Source organism: Stegostoma tigrinum, chromosome 27, assembly GCF_030684315.1.
Source record: "Stegostoma tigrinum isolate sSteTig4 chromosome 27, sSteTig4.hap1, whole genome shotgun sequence".
Lineage (NCBI taxonomy): Eukaryota > Metazoa > Chordata > Chondrichthyes > Orectolobiformes > Stegostomatidae > Stegostoma > Stegostoma tigrinum.
Window position 1 is genome coordinate 7323824 of NC_081380.1, and position 14516 is coordinate 7338339.

The 14516-nt window shown below is 40.7% G+C and overlaps 1 protein-coding gene across 2 annotated transcripts in view; it reads left to right on the forward strand.

Annotated features, from left to right (window-relative positions):
- ap2b1 (adaptor related protein complex 2 subunit beta 1) overlaps positions 1 to 14516 on the forward strand; it is a 280263-nt gene that overhangs the window by 68013 nt on the left and 197734 nt on the right. For both annotated transcript variants that reach the window (XM_048557271.2, XM_048557272.2), the window contains exon 9: positions 14096 to 14191. In XM_048557271.2, coding sequence (XP_048413228.1) covers positions 14096 to 14191 — 96 coding nt within the window. The remainder of the gene's footprint in view (positions 1 to 14095; positions 14192 to 14516) is intronic.

Genomic DNA, 14516 nt, shown 5'->3' on the forward strand with positions numbered 1-14516 from the left:
AAACTGACCTCCCTCAGAATCTCTGAAATTTCAAACCATCATCAGAACTATTTATCTTTTATACCAGGATTACAACATTAGAGACTTGTGTACATTTAATTAGCTCATATTTAACAGCCCAGAAAACTTTAAATGGCTGTGCAAGTGTGGCATGCAGAGCAACCAGCTATCACATGCTTCAGGTTTCTGGTGTCTGTTCTTGATCTGCAAAAGTTAAAATCATCTCCTGAACCGCATCTTTGTAGCGTTGGAATGTTATTCTGATTCATTGTGGAACTAGAACCATTTTATGGGCAAGTGAGAACATTAGCTTGACTGCCTCAATTTCCATTAACCAATTCCTCCTAAATTGGGCATTAGACTCTTGCCCACTTCCTGTTTCTCTGCCTCTTCCATCTCCCAGCCTTTATAAAACAAACTATCCTTCTTGCCTCTTTTCTATTTCGAGTTAATCCCTCTTTTCTCGAATCCCACCAAAACATTATAAACTGTGCAACTAATGTATAGTTTGTATAGCTTTCACTTCTTACCAACAGACCTTGAATTTGCAGTACTACTTGGCTCCAGGTTTACTTCCTCCTTAACCGTCTATTGTGTTGCAGAAACTGGCCTAGGCCCAGTTACCTACTGTATCCTAAGAAACTGTAGCATGCCAAGCTTTCTCAAACTTGATGTGTTTGATCATTAAGCCACTTCTGTCTCTTCTCCACATTTCCCTTCTAGGAAACTACCCTTGTATACTTTTACTCTAGCCTGCCCTGGAAAATAGTACACTTCCCATGATGTATTCTTCAGTCCTACCGTAATCACAGCTACTATGTCCCAAGGATCTTTCCTTAGCCTTTAAGCATCCAAGTGGCTTACATTGGGTTTGTATTTCCCAATACATTTTTATCTACAGCTCTTCTCATGAATTATCTTACCCTAACTTGCACCCTCCTATCTTTTGTGCTTATCTCTTTATTGTGACTTAATTTCCTCTGATCAATTTCCACGTAAATTGGGTGAATCAGACTGGCATTGGGGAAACCAAGCGGAGGCTTGGGGACCGCTTTGCAGAACGCCTCCGCTCGGTTCGCAATAAACAACTGCACCTCCCAGTCGCGAATCATTTTAACTCCCCCTCCCATTCCTCAGACGACATGTCCATGATGGGCCTCCTGCAGTGCCACAGTGATGCCACCCGAAGGTTGCAGGAACAGCAACTCATATTCCGCTTGGGAACCCTGCGGCCCAATAGTATCAATGTGGATTTCACAAGCTTCAAAATCTCCCCTTCCCCCACTGCATCCCAAAACCAGCCCAGTTCTTCCCCTCCCCCCCACTGCATCACGAAACCAGCCCAGTTCGTCCCCTCCCCCCACTGCATCCCAAAACCAGCCCAGTTCTTCCCCTCCCCCCACTGCATCCCAAAACCAGCCAGCCTGTCTCCGCTTCCCTAACCCGTTCTTCCTCTCACCCATCTCTTCCTCCCACCTCAAGCTGCACCTCCATTTCCTACCTACTAACCTCATCCCACCTCCTTGACCTGTCCGTCTTCCCTGGACTGACCTATCCCCTCCCTACCTCCCCACTTATACTCTCCTCTCTACCTATCTTCTTTTCTCTCCATCTTCCGTCCGCCTCCCCCTCTCTCCCTATTTATTCCAGAACCCTCTCCCCATCCCCCTCTCTGTTGAAGGGTCTAGGCCCGAAACGTCAGCTTTTGTGCTCCTGAGATGCTGCTGGGCCTGCTGTGTTCATCCAGCTCCACACTTTGTTATCTTGGATTCTCCGGCATCTGCAGCTCCCATTATCACTGAGTAGTGATGGAAGGTTGCCTTTAAGACTGGAGACCCGCGACCAGCAGTGTGCCATAAGTATCGGTGCTGGATCCACTCCTTTTTGTCAGTTATACAAGTGATTTGGATATGAACATGGGGAATATGGTTAGTAAGTTTTGCAGATGCCACAAAATTGGAGGTGCAGTGGACAGTGAAGGAGGTTACCTCAGAGTACAAAGGGAACTTGATCAAATGGGCCAATGGGCTGAGGGGTGGCAGGTGGTGTTTAATTTAGATAAACGGAAAGTGCTGCATTTTGGAAAGCCAAATCAGGGCAGAACTTATACCCTTAATGGTAAGGTCCTGGGGAGTGTTGCAGAACAAAGAGATCTTTGAGAACAGGTTCATAGTTATTTGAAAGTGGAATCGTGGGCAGATAGGATAATGAAGAAGGCGTTTGGTATGCTTGACTTTATTGGTCAGTCCATTGACTGTAAGAGTTGGGAGGTCATGTTGCAGCTGTATAGGACATTGATTGGAATATTGTCTGCACTTCTGGTCCCTCTGCTATAGGAAGGATGTTGTGAAACTTGAAAGAGTTCAGAAAAGATTTATGTGGATGTTGCCAGGCTTGGAGGGTTTGAGCTATTAGGAGAGGCTGAATAGACTAGGGCTATTTTCCCTGGAGCATTGAAGGCTGAGGGGTGACCTTGTAGAGGTTTATAAAGCCCTGAGGGGCATGGATAGAGTGAATAGCCAAGGTCTTCCCCCTAGGATGGTGGAGTCGGAACCTAGACAGCATAGGTTTATGGTGAGAGGGAAAAGATTTAAGAGGGGTGTAAGGGGCAGCATTTTCACGCAGTGGGTATTGCTTGTATGGAATGAGTTGCCAGACGAAGGGTGGATGCTGGTATGATTACAACATTTACAAGGCATCTGGAAGGGTATATGAATAGGCAAGGTTTAGAGGGAAATGGACCAAATGCAGGCAAATGGGACTAAATTAATTTAAGATACCTCGTCCTTGCTGACCAGATGAATGAAGGGTCTGTTTCTGCTGTACAGCTGTAAGACTCTATATTGCAAAAACCCATGGTTCAGAGGGATCTGAGTGTTCTGGAACATAATGCCAAGAAGTTAGCACACCATGTACAGCATGTGATTAGGAAGGCAAATGAAGTATTGTTGTTTGTTGGAATTGAATGTAAAAGTGGGGAAATTGCACTGCAGCTCTATACTGAATCCCTACAGTATAGGAAGACTCCGTTCGACCATCGAGTCTGCACTGACCCTTCAAAAAGCATTCCGCCCAGACTTAGCCAATGGTCCTATCCTCGTAACCCACATTAACCCTGGTTAAATCACTCAGTCTGCAGTTCTTTGGGCAGTGGGAGAAAACTGGAGCACCCAGAGAAAACCTGTAAAGGTGCACGATGAATGTGCAGACTCTACACAGGCAATCGCCCAAGGAGAGAATGAAACCCAGGTCCATGGTGCTGTGTGGCAGCTATGCTAACCACTGAGCTGCGGTGCTGCCCAATATTGGTCTACTTATTTGAAAAAGGACAATTAATTGTATTGGAAGCAATTCAGACAGTGCTCAGTCAACTCATTTCAGGGATGAAAGGCTTAATTTAAGAAGCAGTGTTGAACTGTTTGATCTTAAGCTCATTTGAGTTTAGCAGAAATGATAGATAATCTTATTGAAACATGATGACAAAGGGACTGAACTAAAAACAGCGGACATAATTTGAGAATCAGAAGTGTCCCTTTTAAAGCAGCAGTGAGGAGATTTTTTTTCACTGAAGGTCGTTAATCTGTGGGATTCTGTTCTCTAGAAAACAATAAAAGCTGGTCATTGAATATTATTCTAGGCTAAGTTAGATTTTCAATACAAAACAGTACTGAAACAGGCCCTTTGGCCCACCAAACCTGTGCCGATTTCTGATCCTCATTTAGATCCTATTGCCCATCTGTGCCTCAGTTTGCCTCATGTTCATGTGTTTATCAAGATATTCCTTAAATGTTGCTAACATGCTTACTTCTACTGGCAGTGTGTTCCACCGACCTACCACTCTCTTGTGTGAAGATCTTGCCCCTTTCTCCTTGAGCCTGTGCCCTCTTGTAATTGATCTTTTCACCCTGTGGAAGAAAAGGACCTCTGACTATCCACCCTATCTGTGCCACTCATTATTTTGTAGACCTGTATCAGGTGGCTCTTCGGCCATCATCACTTCGGCGAAAACTGCCTCTCCTCATAACTAAAACCCTCCAGACCAGACAACATCCTGATAAACCTTCTCTGCACCCTCTCCAAAGCACCCACCACCACCTGGTAGTGTGGTGACCAGAACTGTGTACAATATTTCAAGTGTGGCCTAACTAAAGTTTTGTCCAGCTGTAACACAACTTGCCAACTTTTATTTTCCATGTCTTGGCCGATGAAAGCCAGTGTGCTGTATGCCGCCTTGACCCCTTATCCACCTGTGTTGCCATTTTCAGGGATCTGTGGACTTGTATGCCTGGATCCCTCTGTATGCCAATGCTCCTGAGGGTTCTGCCATTTATTGTATAATTTGCACCTGAATTTGATCTTCCAAAATTTTCAACTGAAAGTACAGTCCAGAGCTCTGAGGGGAGTAAGGGAAGGTAAAATTGAAAGCATAAGCAGATCAGCCTTGATAATAGCAGAGCAGACTTAGAATGACCAAACTGCCTACCACTGCTCCTTAGTCCTGTGTTCCTTCTGCTTGCCCCTGGAATCCATGTGCATTGACATTAGCAATGAGTCTTTTATGTGGCTGCCCTGTTGCGAATCTTGCTAAATTGTAGCTGTTGTTTTATTTGCTGTATTATCTTTCAAACAATTCAGTGATATTGATGAAGAAGGCCTTTTCCTTCTAAAATCCAAGCTGTTAGATTTTTTTTCGGTTTCTGGGTAATTTTCACAATTTTCGCCCACCACTGATCAAACCACCACCTCATCTCCGGCAACAAAACGTTTACCTAGCACCTTTTAATGTGGCAAAACAATGCCACAGAGTTCTGTGTTCTTCCAAATCCAGCTTCTTGTGCAACCTCCTTTCTTCCTGCTAACCCCATCATTTGTGACGCTGCCTTTAGCCCTATGGTCTGGAATGCTGTTCCTAGCCCCTCTGCCTTTCCATTTCATTCTTCCCCTTTAAAACTACCTCTTTGACTTTGTTCATCATTATTAATAGCTGTCTTAGCTAAGCATTTCTTCACAGCTCTGTCAACACATTGGAATATTTCTGCAAAGCTTGTTATTTGTGGGTTTCCTCTTTGCTATGACTGTATCAGGAGACATCATGACTGAGTCTGCATCCACTTCAAGCTCTTCCTGTTTCACATCTTTGTAAACTAAAGGCTAAAGTGGAAACATCTAGGATGCTTGAGTTCACTTCTGTCAATTTTTTTTCAGGGATTAGTTGTATTTTTTATGTTGCAGAAGGTTGCTCATATTGAGGTCTACCAAAACTCTTGGTCGTTCAGGAATATCTTACTATAAGCTGTATGTAATTTCAGACTGGGAGATATTGCATTCAGAAGTTTTCCCTGTCCTATTAGCCTTAATGCCAAAATTTAAAGCAAATATTTTGGTTCTAAAGCATATTATTACAACAGAAGCAGAGGAAAGGAGGAGGCTTTTTTTTCCCACAGTGACCTGTTGCAAGTTAGGACATAATTTCTGATCTAGAAATGGAAATAACTATCAGAAAGGCCAACTAAACATGCCCTTGAAGGATTTTCAGGTCTGCAATAAACCAATAAGAATTTGTTGTTAATTGGATAGCCCAAAACTAGAACGCCATAACAAGAACAATTTGCAATTTCGTACCTTGAACATAGTAAAGCACCCAGAGCTCTTTGCAGAAGCACAATCAAACAAAATAAGTTTGAGCCACATTAGGTATTCAGGCAAATGAGGTCACTTTTATAGTGCATCCCAAAAGGACAAAGCTGTAAAAAGGTTTAGGTCACGAGTTTCAGAGTTTGAGGCTTAGACAGGTGAAACCCCAGCCTCCAGTGGTAGAGCAATTCAAGAGGCCACATTTAGAGGAATAGAGATGTTTCAGAGGTTTGAGGGGAGGCAAAAAACATGGAGAGATTTGCAAGTGAATCTGAAAATTTTAATATTGGCGCATTGCTTAGATGGAAACTAGTGTAGGTTAGTGGGCGCGGGAGTGATGGATGGATAGATCTTCTTTAGACTAGGACAGTGGAGTTTGGAGTGAACTGAAATTTATTCATCTTGATGGTTGGGAGTGGGATGGAATAGCTGACTTGGAGAGGTAACAAACAAGAGATTTTCAGCAGCTGGGATATACACATGGACCGAAAGACCTTCTACTGATTTGAGTGTATAATTCAATTCATTACGGTTATAAAACATAACTACACTGTTACTGGGTTTAAATAAAAAGCTGCTGTATTGTAAATGTATAATTGATTATATACGCAGATGTATCCAGGACAATTCTATGAAATATGGTCAAGCCAAGGTGACAGCAATTGAATGTTCTTGCAGGATGCCCTCTACCGCAGGCTGCTTTTATTGTGTAATAAGTATAAATGACTTGCTTCCACTTCTACAGTTGATATTGACATGGGTGGGAACACTTGGGTGTGAAACAGCGTGGAATGTAATTATCACAGGATAGACCACCAGGGAGCTTTCCTTTTCGTTATGTATTTTGACAGTGCTTTTTTAATTCCATTTTTGTTATGTATCTGCCTTATCTCTGCACTAACAAGGAAAATGTGTGGCTTGCACTAACAGGCCAGCAGAAAGGGCTGGAGACCATTCTGGGTTATTTTTTGATAACTTTCTTTGCATAGCCGCCTCCTCAGACCTATCTGCTCATCTTCGATCAGGGAACTGAGAATCCATCCCTACAGTAACAGAACAGAGGTAGGCCACTCAGTACCTCAGGTGTATGCTGTACTTCAGTTAGATTATGACTGATCTGTTTCAATCTGTTTAAATGCTTTACTCCTGTAACCCTTAATATTCTCATCTGAAAAAAATGTAGCAGTCCATTTTTACATTTTCATTTGACCTAAGGACATCCCTGATTGACCTTCTGACCATCTTGTCCTTTCTAGAACAGATTCCTGACAAACACCTCCCTTACATTACCTCCCACTGCATCTACTTTAGCCCATCTGCTACTGTAATTGTCATCCGTGTCACTTTGATCATATTAGTCCTCTATGCCTTGTTCCTAATTTCCAGGTTGTGCTGCCTTGATTGGATTCCTGCACTAATGGATATAATTTCTTTCTAATCTGTCGACTCCTTTTAATCATCATAGCCACCTCAGTTAGTTCACTTTAATCTCCTATTCTGAAGGGGACATAACTGCCATCGATGCATTGACTCTCCGTCTTTAAGACAGAGATAGGTTTCTCAATCCCATTCTCCTGCCCTCTCCCTGTAACCACTAATCCCCTTACTGATTAAAAACCTATCAGCCACCATCAAATGGCAGAGTAGCCTCAGTAGGCCAAATAGCTGAGTTCTGCTGCTGTATCTTGTGATCTTACGGCAACCAGTCCTCGCAATGTAACCTCTTTAGTCCTTTTATTATTGTCCTAAAGCTCTCTTGTAGCTTCTCCAACATTCTTCCTCTGATGCATTCGCCCAGAAATTTTCATTAATTTTGTATTCTGCAGTGTAGTCTCATAATTGTAGAGCGTTTAATGGAACAGAAAGAAGCCATTTGGCCCATCATGTTCATGTGATCATCAGTGTTCACCTATTCTCACCCCATTTTCCAGCTCTGTCCATCCCTCGACTATGTCTCTGCGATTACAGATATCACATTCCCCATCTGTTAATCAAAACCCTCAACTCATCAGCCTTGCTCACGAGATTCTCTGCATTAAACTAAATGCTATTCAACCTTACCAAATTCCCTTGTTCCTTAACTTGATCACATTCACACTGCCTTCCATGCTGACTTGGTGGTTCTTCAAAATTTGCCTGTGCGTCAATCCCTACTGAATCTTCACACTGTATCCCATTCTCCTGCCAAATTAGTTTCAGTAGTGTCGTGCTGTTTTAGTGCAGTTTAAGGCAATATTTTGAGTAATTAAGCAAGTTAGTCTATTTGTGTAGCTTACTGCTTTGAATTTCAACTAATCATTGATTTTGAATCTCTCAACGTTTGTATTTTAGTTTAAATGAAAGAACAGTTGAATTAACCAATTGGAATAATTTTCTGCTGTTTGATCTGTGAAGTGGAAAATTTTTAGTCTGCATGAGATGGACAAGATTATGAAAAATGTGTTTTTCAGTGATTTGTACAGGGAAAACAAGTACCTATCTTCTACATTGAAAAACAGGGATGTTAGTGAAATATGCAGAGCTTCATTTACGTCCTTTCACAAGAGCTGTGTGTTTGTGCATGTAAATAACAAAACTGAGGTTTGCAGTATGCTTTGACGTACTAAGCATTGAATATGTACAAAGTGTTGCAAATGAGCATAATATTGAAAGTGAATGGAAATTGAAAGAAAGCATGATTAGAGCTGCAGTGGATGTCATACCAAAGAAGGAAATACATGAAAATAATAGTGGATGAATCAAATTCGTGTCTGAATGATCTTTTAAAAACAAAAGGTATAAGTTGCCAAACTGACCATGTGAAATGGACAGTTTGGATGGCTGATGCTGGAAATGGTAAAAAAAAAGGGCAGCTAGCAAGCAAACAGCTAGTTCTGACAAAATATCCACAAATGTGATTCAGGTTTTTGGTGAAGTAAATTTAAAAGCTGTCATAAGCCTATTCTGCAGTATTTCCAGTATAAATGTAATACTTAATGGCATGAACAATTCTTTAAGTTGCCAATCTTCATTAACACTTAGTGTCATGACTCCGTCTACACTTCCTACTACCTTGAGAAAGCAGCCAATATGATCAAAGACCCCTCCCCCGGTTATATTCTCTCCCAACCTCTTTCATTGAATAGGAGATACAAAAGTTTGAACGTACCAACAGATTTAAGAACAGCTTGCTACCCACTGTTATCAGAGTTATGAATGTACCTCTCATACATTAGAGTGGATCTTTCTCTGCACCTTCTGTGTAGCTGTAGCACTATGTCTTGTGTTCTGTTCTGTTACCATGATGTACTTACATAAGATACAATTTATCGGGATAGCATGCAAAACAATACTTTTACTGTTTTGCAGTACATGTGACAAAAATAAATCAGATCAAAAACCAAAGGAAATTACTTCCTCATGGAATCAATTCCTCAAGAATAAAATTGAAAAGCACCCATTGAAAGCAAAATACTGTGGATACTGGAAATTTGAAATAAAGCTCAGTGTCTCAGTGGTTAGCACTGCTGCCTCACAGCGCCAGGGACCCAGGTTCGATTCCAGCTTCGGGCACCTGTCCGAGTGGAGTTTGCACATTCTCCCTGTGTTTACGTGGCTTTCCTCCGATTTCCCCCCTCGGTCCAAAATTGAGCACACTAGTTGGATTGACCATGCTAAATTGTCCGTAGCATTCAGAGATGTGTCTGGGTTAGGGGGATGGGTCTGGGTAGGATGTCCAAGGGTCAGTGTGGACTTGTGGGGCCGAGGAGCCTGTTTCCACACTGTAGGGATTCTATGAAAATCAGAAAAAGCTGAAGAGTCTCAACAGGTCTGGGAGCATCTGTGGAGAGAGTAACAGCCTTTCTCCGAACAGAACTGAAGCTCTCATGAAGAGTCACATTGGATTCAATGCTTCTGTCTCGCAGACACTGCTTGATCTGCTGAGTTTCTCCACAATTTTGTGCTTCAATGATAATAAATGCACAGTGTGGTTTTATGTCTGAAAAAGATCTAGGAAAGTGATATTTACCTGTGAGTAGTGCTTGAGGATGGACAAAGATGTGAATGTAAAAAGAAGGAAGCCTTGGGTTGGTTTAGTACTTGAGTACGGTATACAGTTTTAATCTCCTTATTTGAAAAAAAGTACATAATTTCTTTAGAAGCAGTTTACTTGACTCATTGTTAGGATGCAAGACTTACCTAATGAAGGAAGATTGAATAGGTATCTTATTGAAACATGCAAGATGTCGAGGAGACTGAATATGGCCGGTTTCCAGATGATGATCTAATTGTGGAGACCCTAGAGGACAAATCTCAAGATGAAGAGGTCTCTCTTTTCAAAAGAGAATTTGTTTCCTCTTAAAGTGTCCTTAACATGTGGAATTCTCTTCTCCAGAAGGTGGTAGAGGTTTTGTCTCTAAATCAGTTCAAATCTGAGTCCAACACATTTTTGATAAGTAAGGAAATCAGACGTTGAGGGCTAGATAGGAAAGTGGTACTGAGTGTGTAAGCAGATCAACTACGATTTTGTGGAATGGTTGAGCAGATTCAGAGGCCAAATGGCCTACCCTTGTTCTTTTGTGTAGATATGTCTCTCATACTAGGAAAAGAAATTACACGTGTGGATCGTGAAAATTGAGGAAGACCAAAGATTCAGAATAAAAAGACAATACTGGATGGAATACAGATCAGGTGAATGTTCCAGGATTGTGCTTTGCCATCACACTTCATTGATCTCAATACTGAAGCTATATTTGGAAAAATTGAACACCGTAAAGGGATAGTGCTGGTCTTGGTGGTAACAAAAACAACCTGAAATACACAAATTACAGAATCTTGACTGGGGTTAAAAAGAAATTGCAGTGGATCCTGAATGAAATTAATCTGCATTTTAAAAAAGAACAAAAATGAATGTTCGGAAACCAAATTAATGGTTATTAGTAAAGATCCCACAAAATCTAAGGTGAAAATTTCAGTTAATCTACCAACGTCGAACGGGTGCTCAGATTTGCATACCTGGATCAGATGATTAATGCTTCCAAATATCTTTTGATCTCTGAGCTGCTTCTAACCCAACCTGAGAGACTTTGTATTTTGCTCCTCCTAGTGAACAAACAGTTGGCCAGAGACAATAAAGTTGCATCCAATAAGTCAGCATGTGGCCAGTCGTAGAGCTTATGTTGCACAAGGCTAATGACTCAATAAGCTTAAGCATGGGTCTTGTGGTGTAATAGTGTCATTGTTTCTGGGCCAGAAGGTCTGGGTTTAAGTCTCCTCTGCTGTATTAGTGTGTCATAACATGTTTGAACAGGTTGATTAAAAATATCTAAGAAGCATATGTGTTTGGCCTGGTGAGTCAGTCAACCATGTAGGTGTAGCAATTAGTACTATCACTGTGATATAAAGAGAAATTTGTGTGCACTTACAAAGTTGGAACTAAATTAGAAAATGCTTTATCCCTATTCATAGATCCTGAAAATAGCTAGCAAAGCTTAAGCAGATGTGGGGTTCCTTTCCTCTTGACTTGGCCTAATAGAATTATCAGGGGCTGGCAAGATCCTAACAAGGAAAACAGACGACTTCTGTTCCATCTGAGCATGAGTAATGTAATTTATCTTAGAAAGTAAGAGGCCCAATGCTGAGTGTTTACATGTACTGCCACTTCAGATTTAATAGATAAATGACTCATTGCTGTAATAATGCCTTGGGCAGACAATAGTTTGGAATGTGATGTAGGTTGTTGTAAAAAATTTTTAACTACAGGATCATTTTGTTTAATGTGAACATTAAAGCAGTCCAATCCTGCAGCATTTATCTTGACGTTGATCTGATTCTCATCTTTGATGTACACGCGAAGGGTTTGTAACTGATTTTAGAAAGGTTAGTGAAAGTGAGGAAACTTGCTTTTGAAATTAAAGGCATTATACAAATAAATATTGTTATCTTTTTGGCAAGTATTTTTGTACTTGGAAGTGATAGGAGATTCTGTGGAATGTGACCCTGCTCCCATAGTTCAGATATTAGTACCTATTTATTAATGTAATGATCAGCTTTGACCTGGAAGATGTGCTAATCAACAAGTCTTAACCTTCATTTAGTGATACACACCTATCACTGAATCAAAAGACCTACTCTAGGGACTTTGCCGAATCTAGGTTGATATCCTTATGTTTATCAGGGCATCAAAGATCCTATTACATTATTCAACGAAGAGTTGAGTGCTCTCCTGTCACTTTGACTAATGTTCTTTCCTCAACCAAGGTGAAAATACATTATATGGCTATTATCTGATTGCTGTTTATGGGATTTTGTGTGCACTTTGGCTGTAATTTTCTTTCAAGTGAGGACAGTGATTGGACAAGAATTAATTAGTTGCGGAATACTTTTTATGAAATTCTGTAAAGCTCTATATCAAGGTAGAGATAGTAAGATCTGCCGATACTGAAGCCGGAGATATCTATATCAAGGCAGGTTTGCTTATTCTTTAAAGATGAGTGCACAAGCAGTCACTTTTAATATGCCTTTCTAAGAGATGCCAATTACATTGTTGCCTCCAAAAGTACTTGATGGAATTGCATCCCAATCAGGATTTTGTTGCCTGTTATACTGTCATCATATTACAGGAAATCACAGTAATTGAATAGAATAGCTCAAATCATCACATCTGTTCTTTTGATTTGTTGCTACTGACATTTGTTTATCCTCTCCCCAGTTTATTTGGAATCAACTCAAAAGTTAATAAGTGGGCTGTACAGCTAGCTGTCATTGAATGATTTTTGATATGGGCAGTTGAGGTAATAAACTAAACATAATGAATTGTAAATGCAAAAATCTAAAACCAAGAAGTTTTTGCTGGAGAAATTCAGCAGGTCTGACAGCATATGTTGAGAGAAAAACAGAGTTTTTGTTTATTAGCTTGGTCCACACCATACAGGCCAATGCATGGATGAGCAAGGAAGGTTGGAGCTTAGAAATTAATCTTTTGGTTGCCTTCAAAAACTGAATCAATGAAAACTAATTTTCATCAAAGTTATGCTGCAACTTAGCACTGGTTATTTCAGGATTGCCACAGTAATCTTTCTAAGGTAATGGTGCCTGGGTTTTGCAGCCAGTGACGAATGACAGTACTTGTTGCCAGCCTGGAAAAAAATCTTAAAACAAAGATCTAGTGAGCACCAACATTAATTTAATTTCAGAGTTGTCTTCAGGCATATGTTAGCAGTGATGCCCTGAACAGTGTTGATTTGAGTTATTATTGTCACGTGTGCAGATCGTATTGTACACGTGCATTGGGGTAAGAGAACAGAGTGCAGGTTACAGCATTAGAGCTGCCAAAAAGGTGCAGAGAAAGAGAGATCAACATTAACATCAATGAGGTCCATTCAAAATTTTGATAACTGCAGAAAGAAGCTGTTTTTGAATCTCTTCCTTATGTGCATAGAAACTTTTGTATCTTCTGCCTGACTGAAGAGAGTGGAAGAGGGTATAACTAGGATGGGAGGGGTCTTTGACTATGTTGATTGCTTTGCTGAGGCAGCAGGAAGTATAGATGAACTCAGTGGATGGGAGGCTGGTTTGCGTGATGGACTAGGCAGTGTTCACAACTCTCGAGTTTCTTTAAGACTTGGGAAGAGCAGTTGCTATGCCACACAGTGATGCATCCAGATACAATGCTTTCTATGATACATCAATAAAAATTTGTAAGTGTCTTTATGGACATATTGAATTTCCTTTGCCTCCTATGCTTTCTTAATGGTAGTTTAAATTGCTAATAACAGCAAACTCTCCCTGACAGCTTGCCAGGAAGGCAGAAGAAGTGGTTGTCTTTACTTTTTAATCATTGTATAAAAGAAGTAAAGATTGGGACATTTATGTGGCATTATGTCGTGTAAGGGTAAAAATTGAAACTTCATATACCTCAGATTTATTTTTAAAAATTGGTGTCATTTTTAACAATGGTAAGGTCAATTTTTCAGGAGCAGCCAGCTGGCTCAGCAACTATGGCTTGGTCTGCAATTAAAACCTAATTTCACCTCATTCACCAAGGCATACATCTTTAAGGTGTTTTCACAGTTAGCTTAATCATGGTAAAAGTGGAAATTCACTTCACATTGGTGATTTCTAAAGATTTCCATTATGAAGACTTTAACCTGTAGAGAATCACTGATACCAAATTCTGGATTTCTCTGTTTAAGTGCATGTGTGCAGAAGTTGCTGTCAGTTTTGTAGTTGTATTGAGAGTGAACAATGCCCATTTTCCCATTTTTACAACAACACAATTTGGATCAATGTTTACTGCAGTTTTGCTGCCCTTCAAGAAAACAGGATCATTAATTGCTGTGGAAACAGAAAATGATGGGAACTTCATGATCTGGAAGAGTCTGTGCAGTGAGGGAAATGTCAAGTTTTGTATTTGGCTGCAGTTTCAGTTGAAGAGCGTTGGCTGTACTTTGTTATAAGAATGTCCTTTTTTTGCCCTCAGGTCCTGGCAGAGCTGAAAGAATATGCCACTGAAGTTGATGTAGACTTTGTGCGGAAAGCAGTTCGTGCCATTGGCCGCTGTGCCATCAAAGTTGAGGTAAGCTCAACGCTGTCAAAAACTCTGGTGCTGCCTAAGAACCGTTGTCGCGATGTTACCAAACATTCATTCATTATTTATGGATGTGGACATTCAGCATTTCTTGCCTATCCATAATTAGCTTGGAGAAGGCAGTGACTGCCTTGAACGGCTGTCGTCCTTGGGGTGAAGTATTAGGGAGAGTGTTCCAGGATTTGACCCACTTGAAAGCCGGTCAATCAAAACAATTTTTACTTAATCCCCTATTGAGGTAGGAAATTTTAGATTTATAGAGTTTTCCCATAGAGTCATGTTGCTTGGAAACAGACTGTTCAGTCCAATTTGT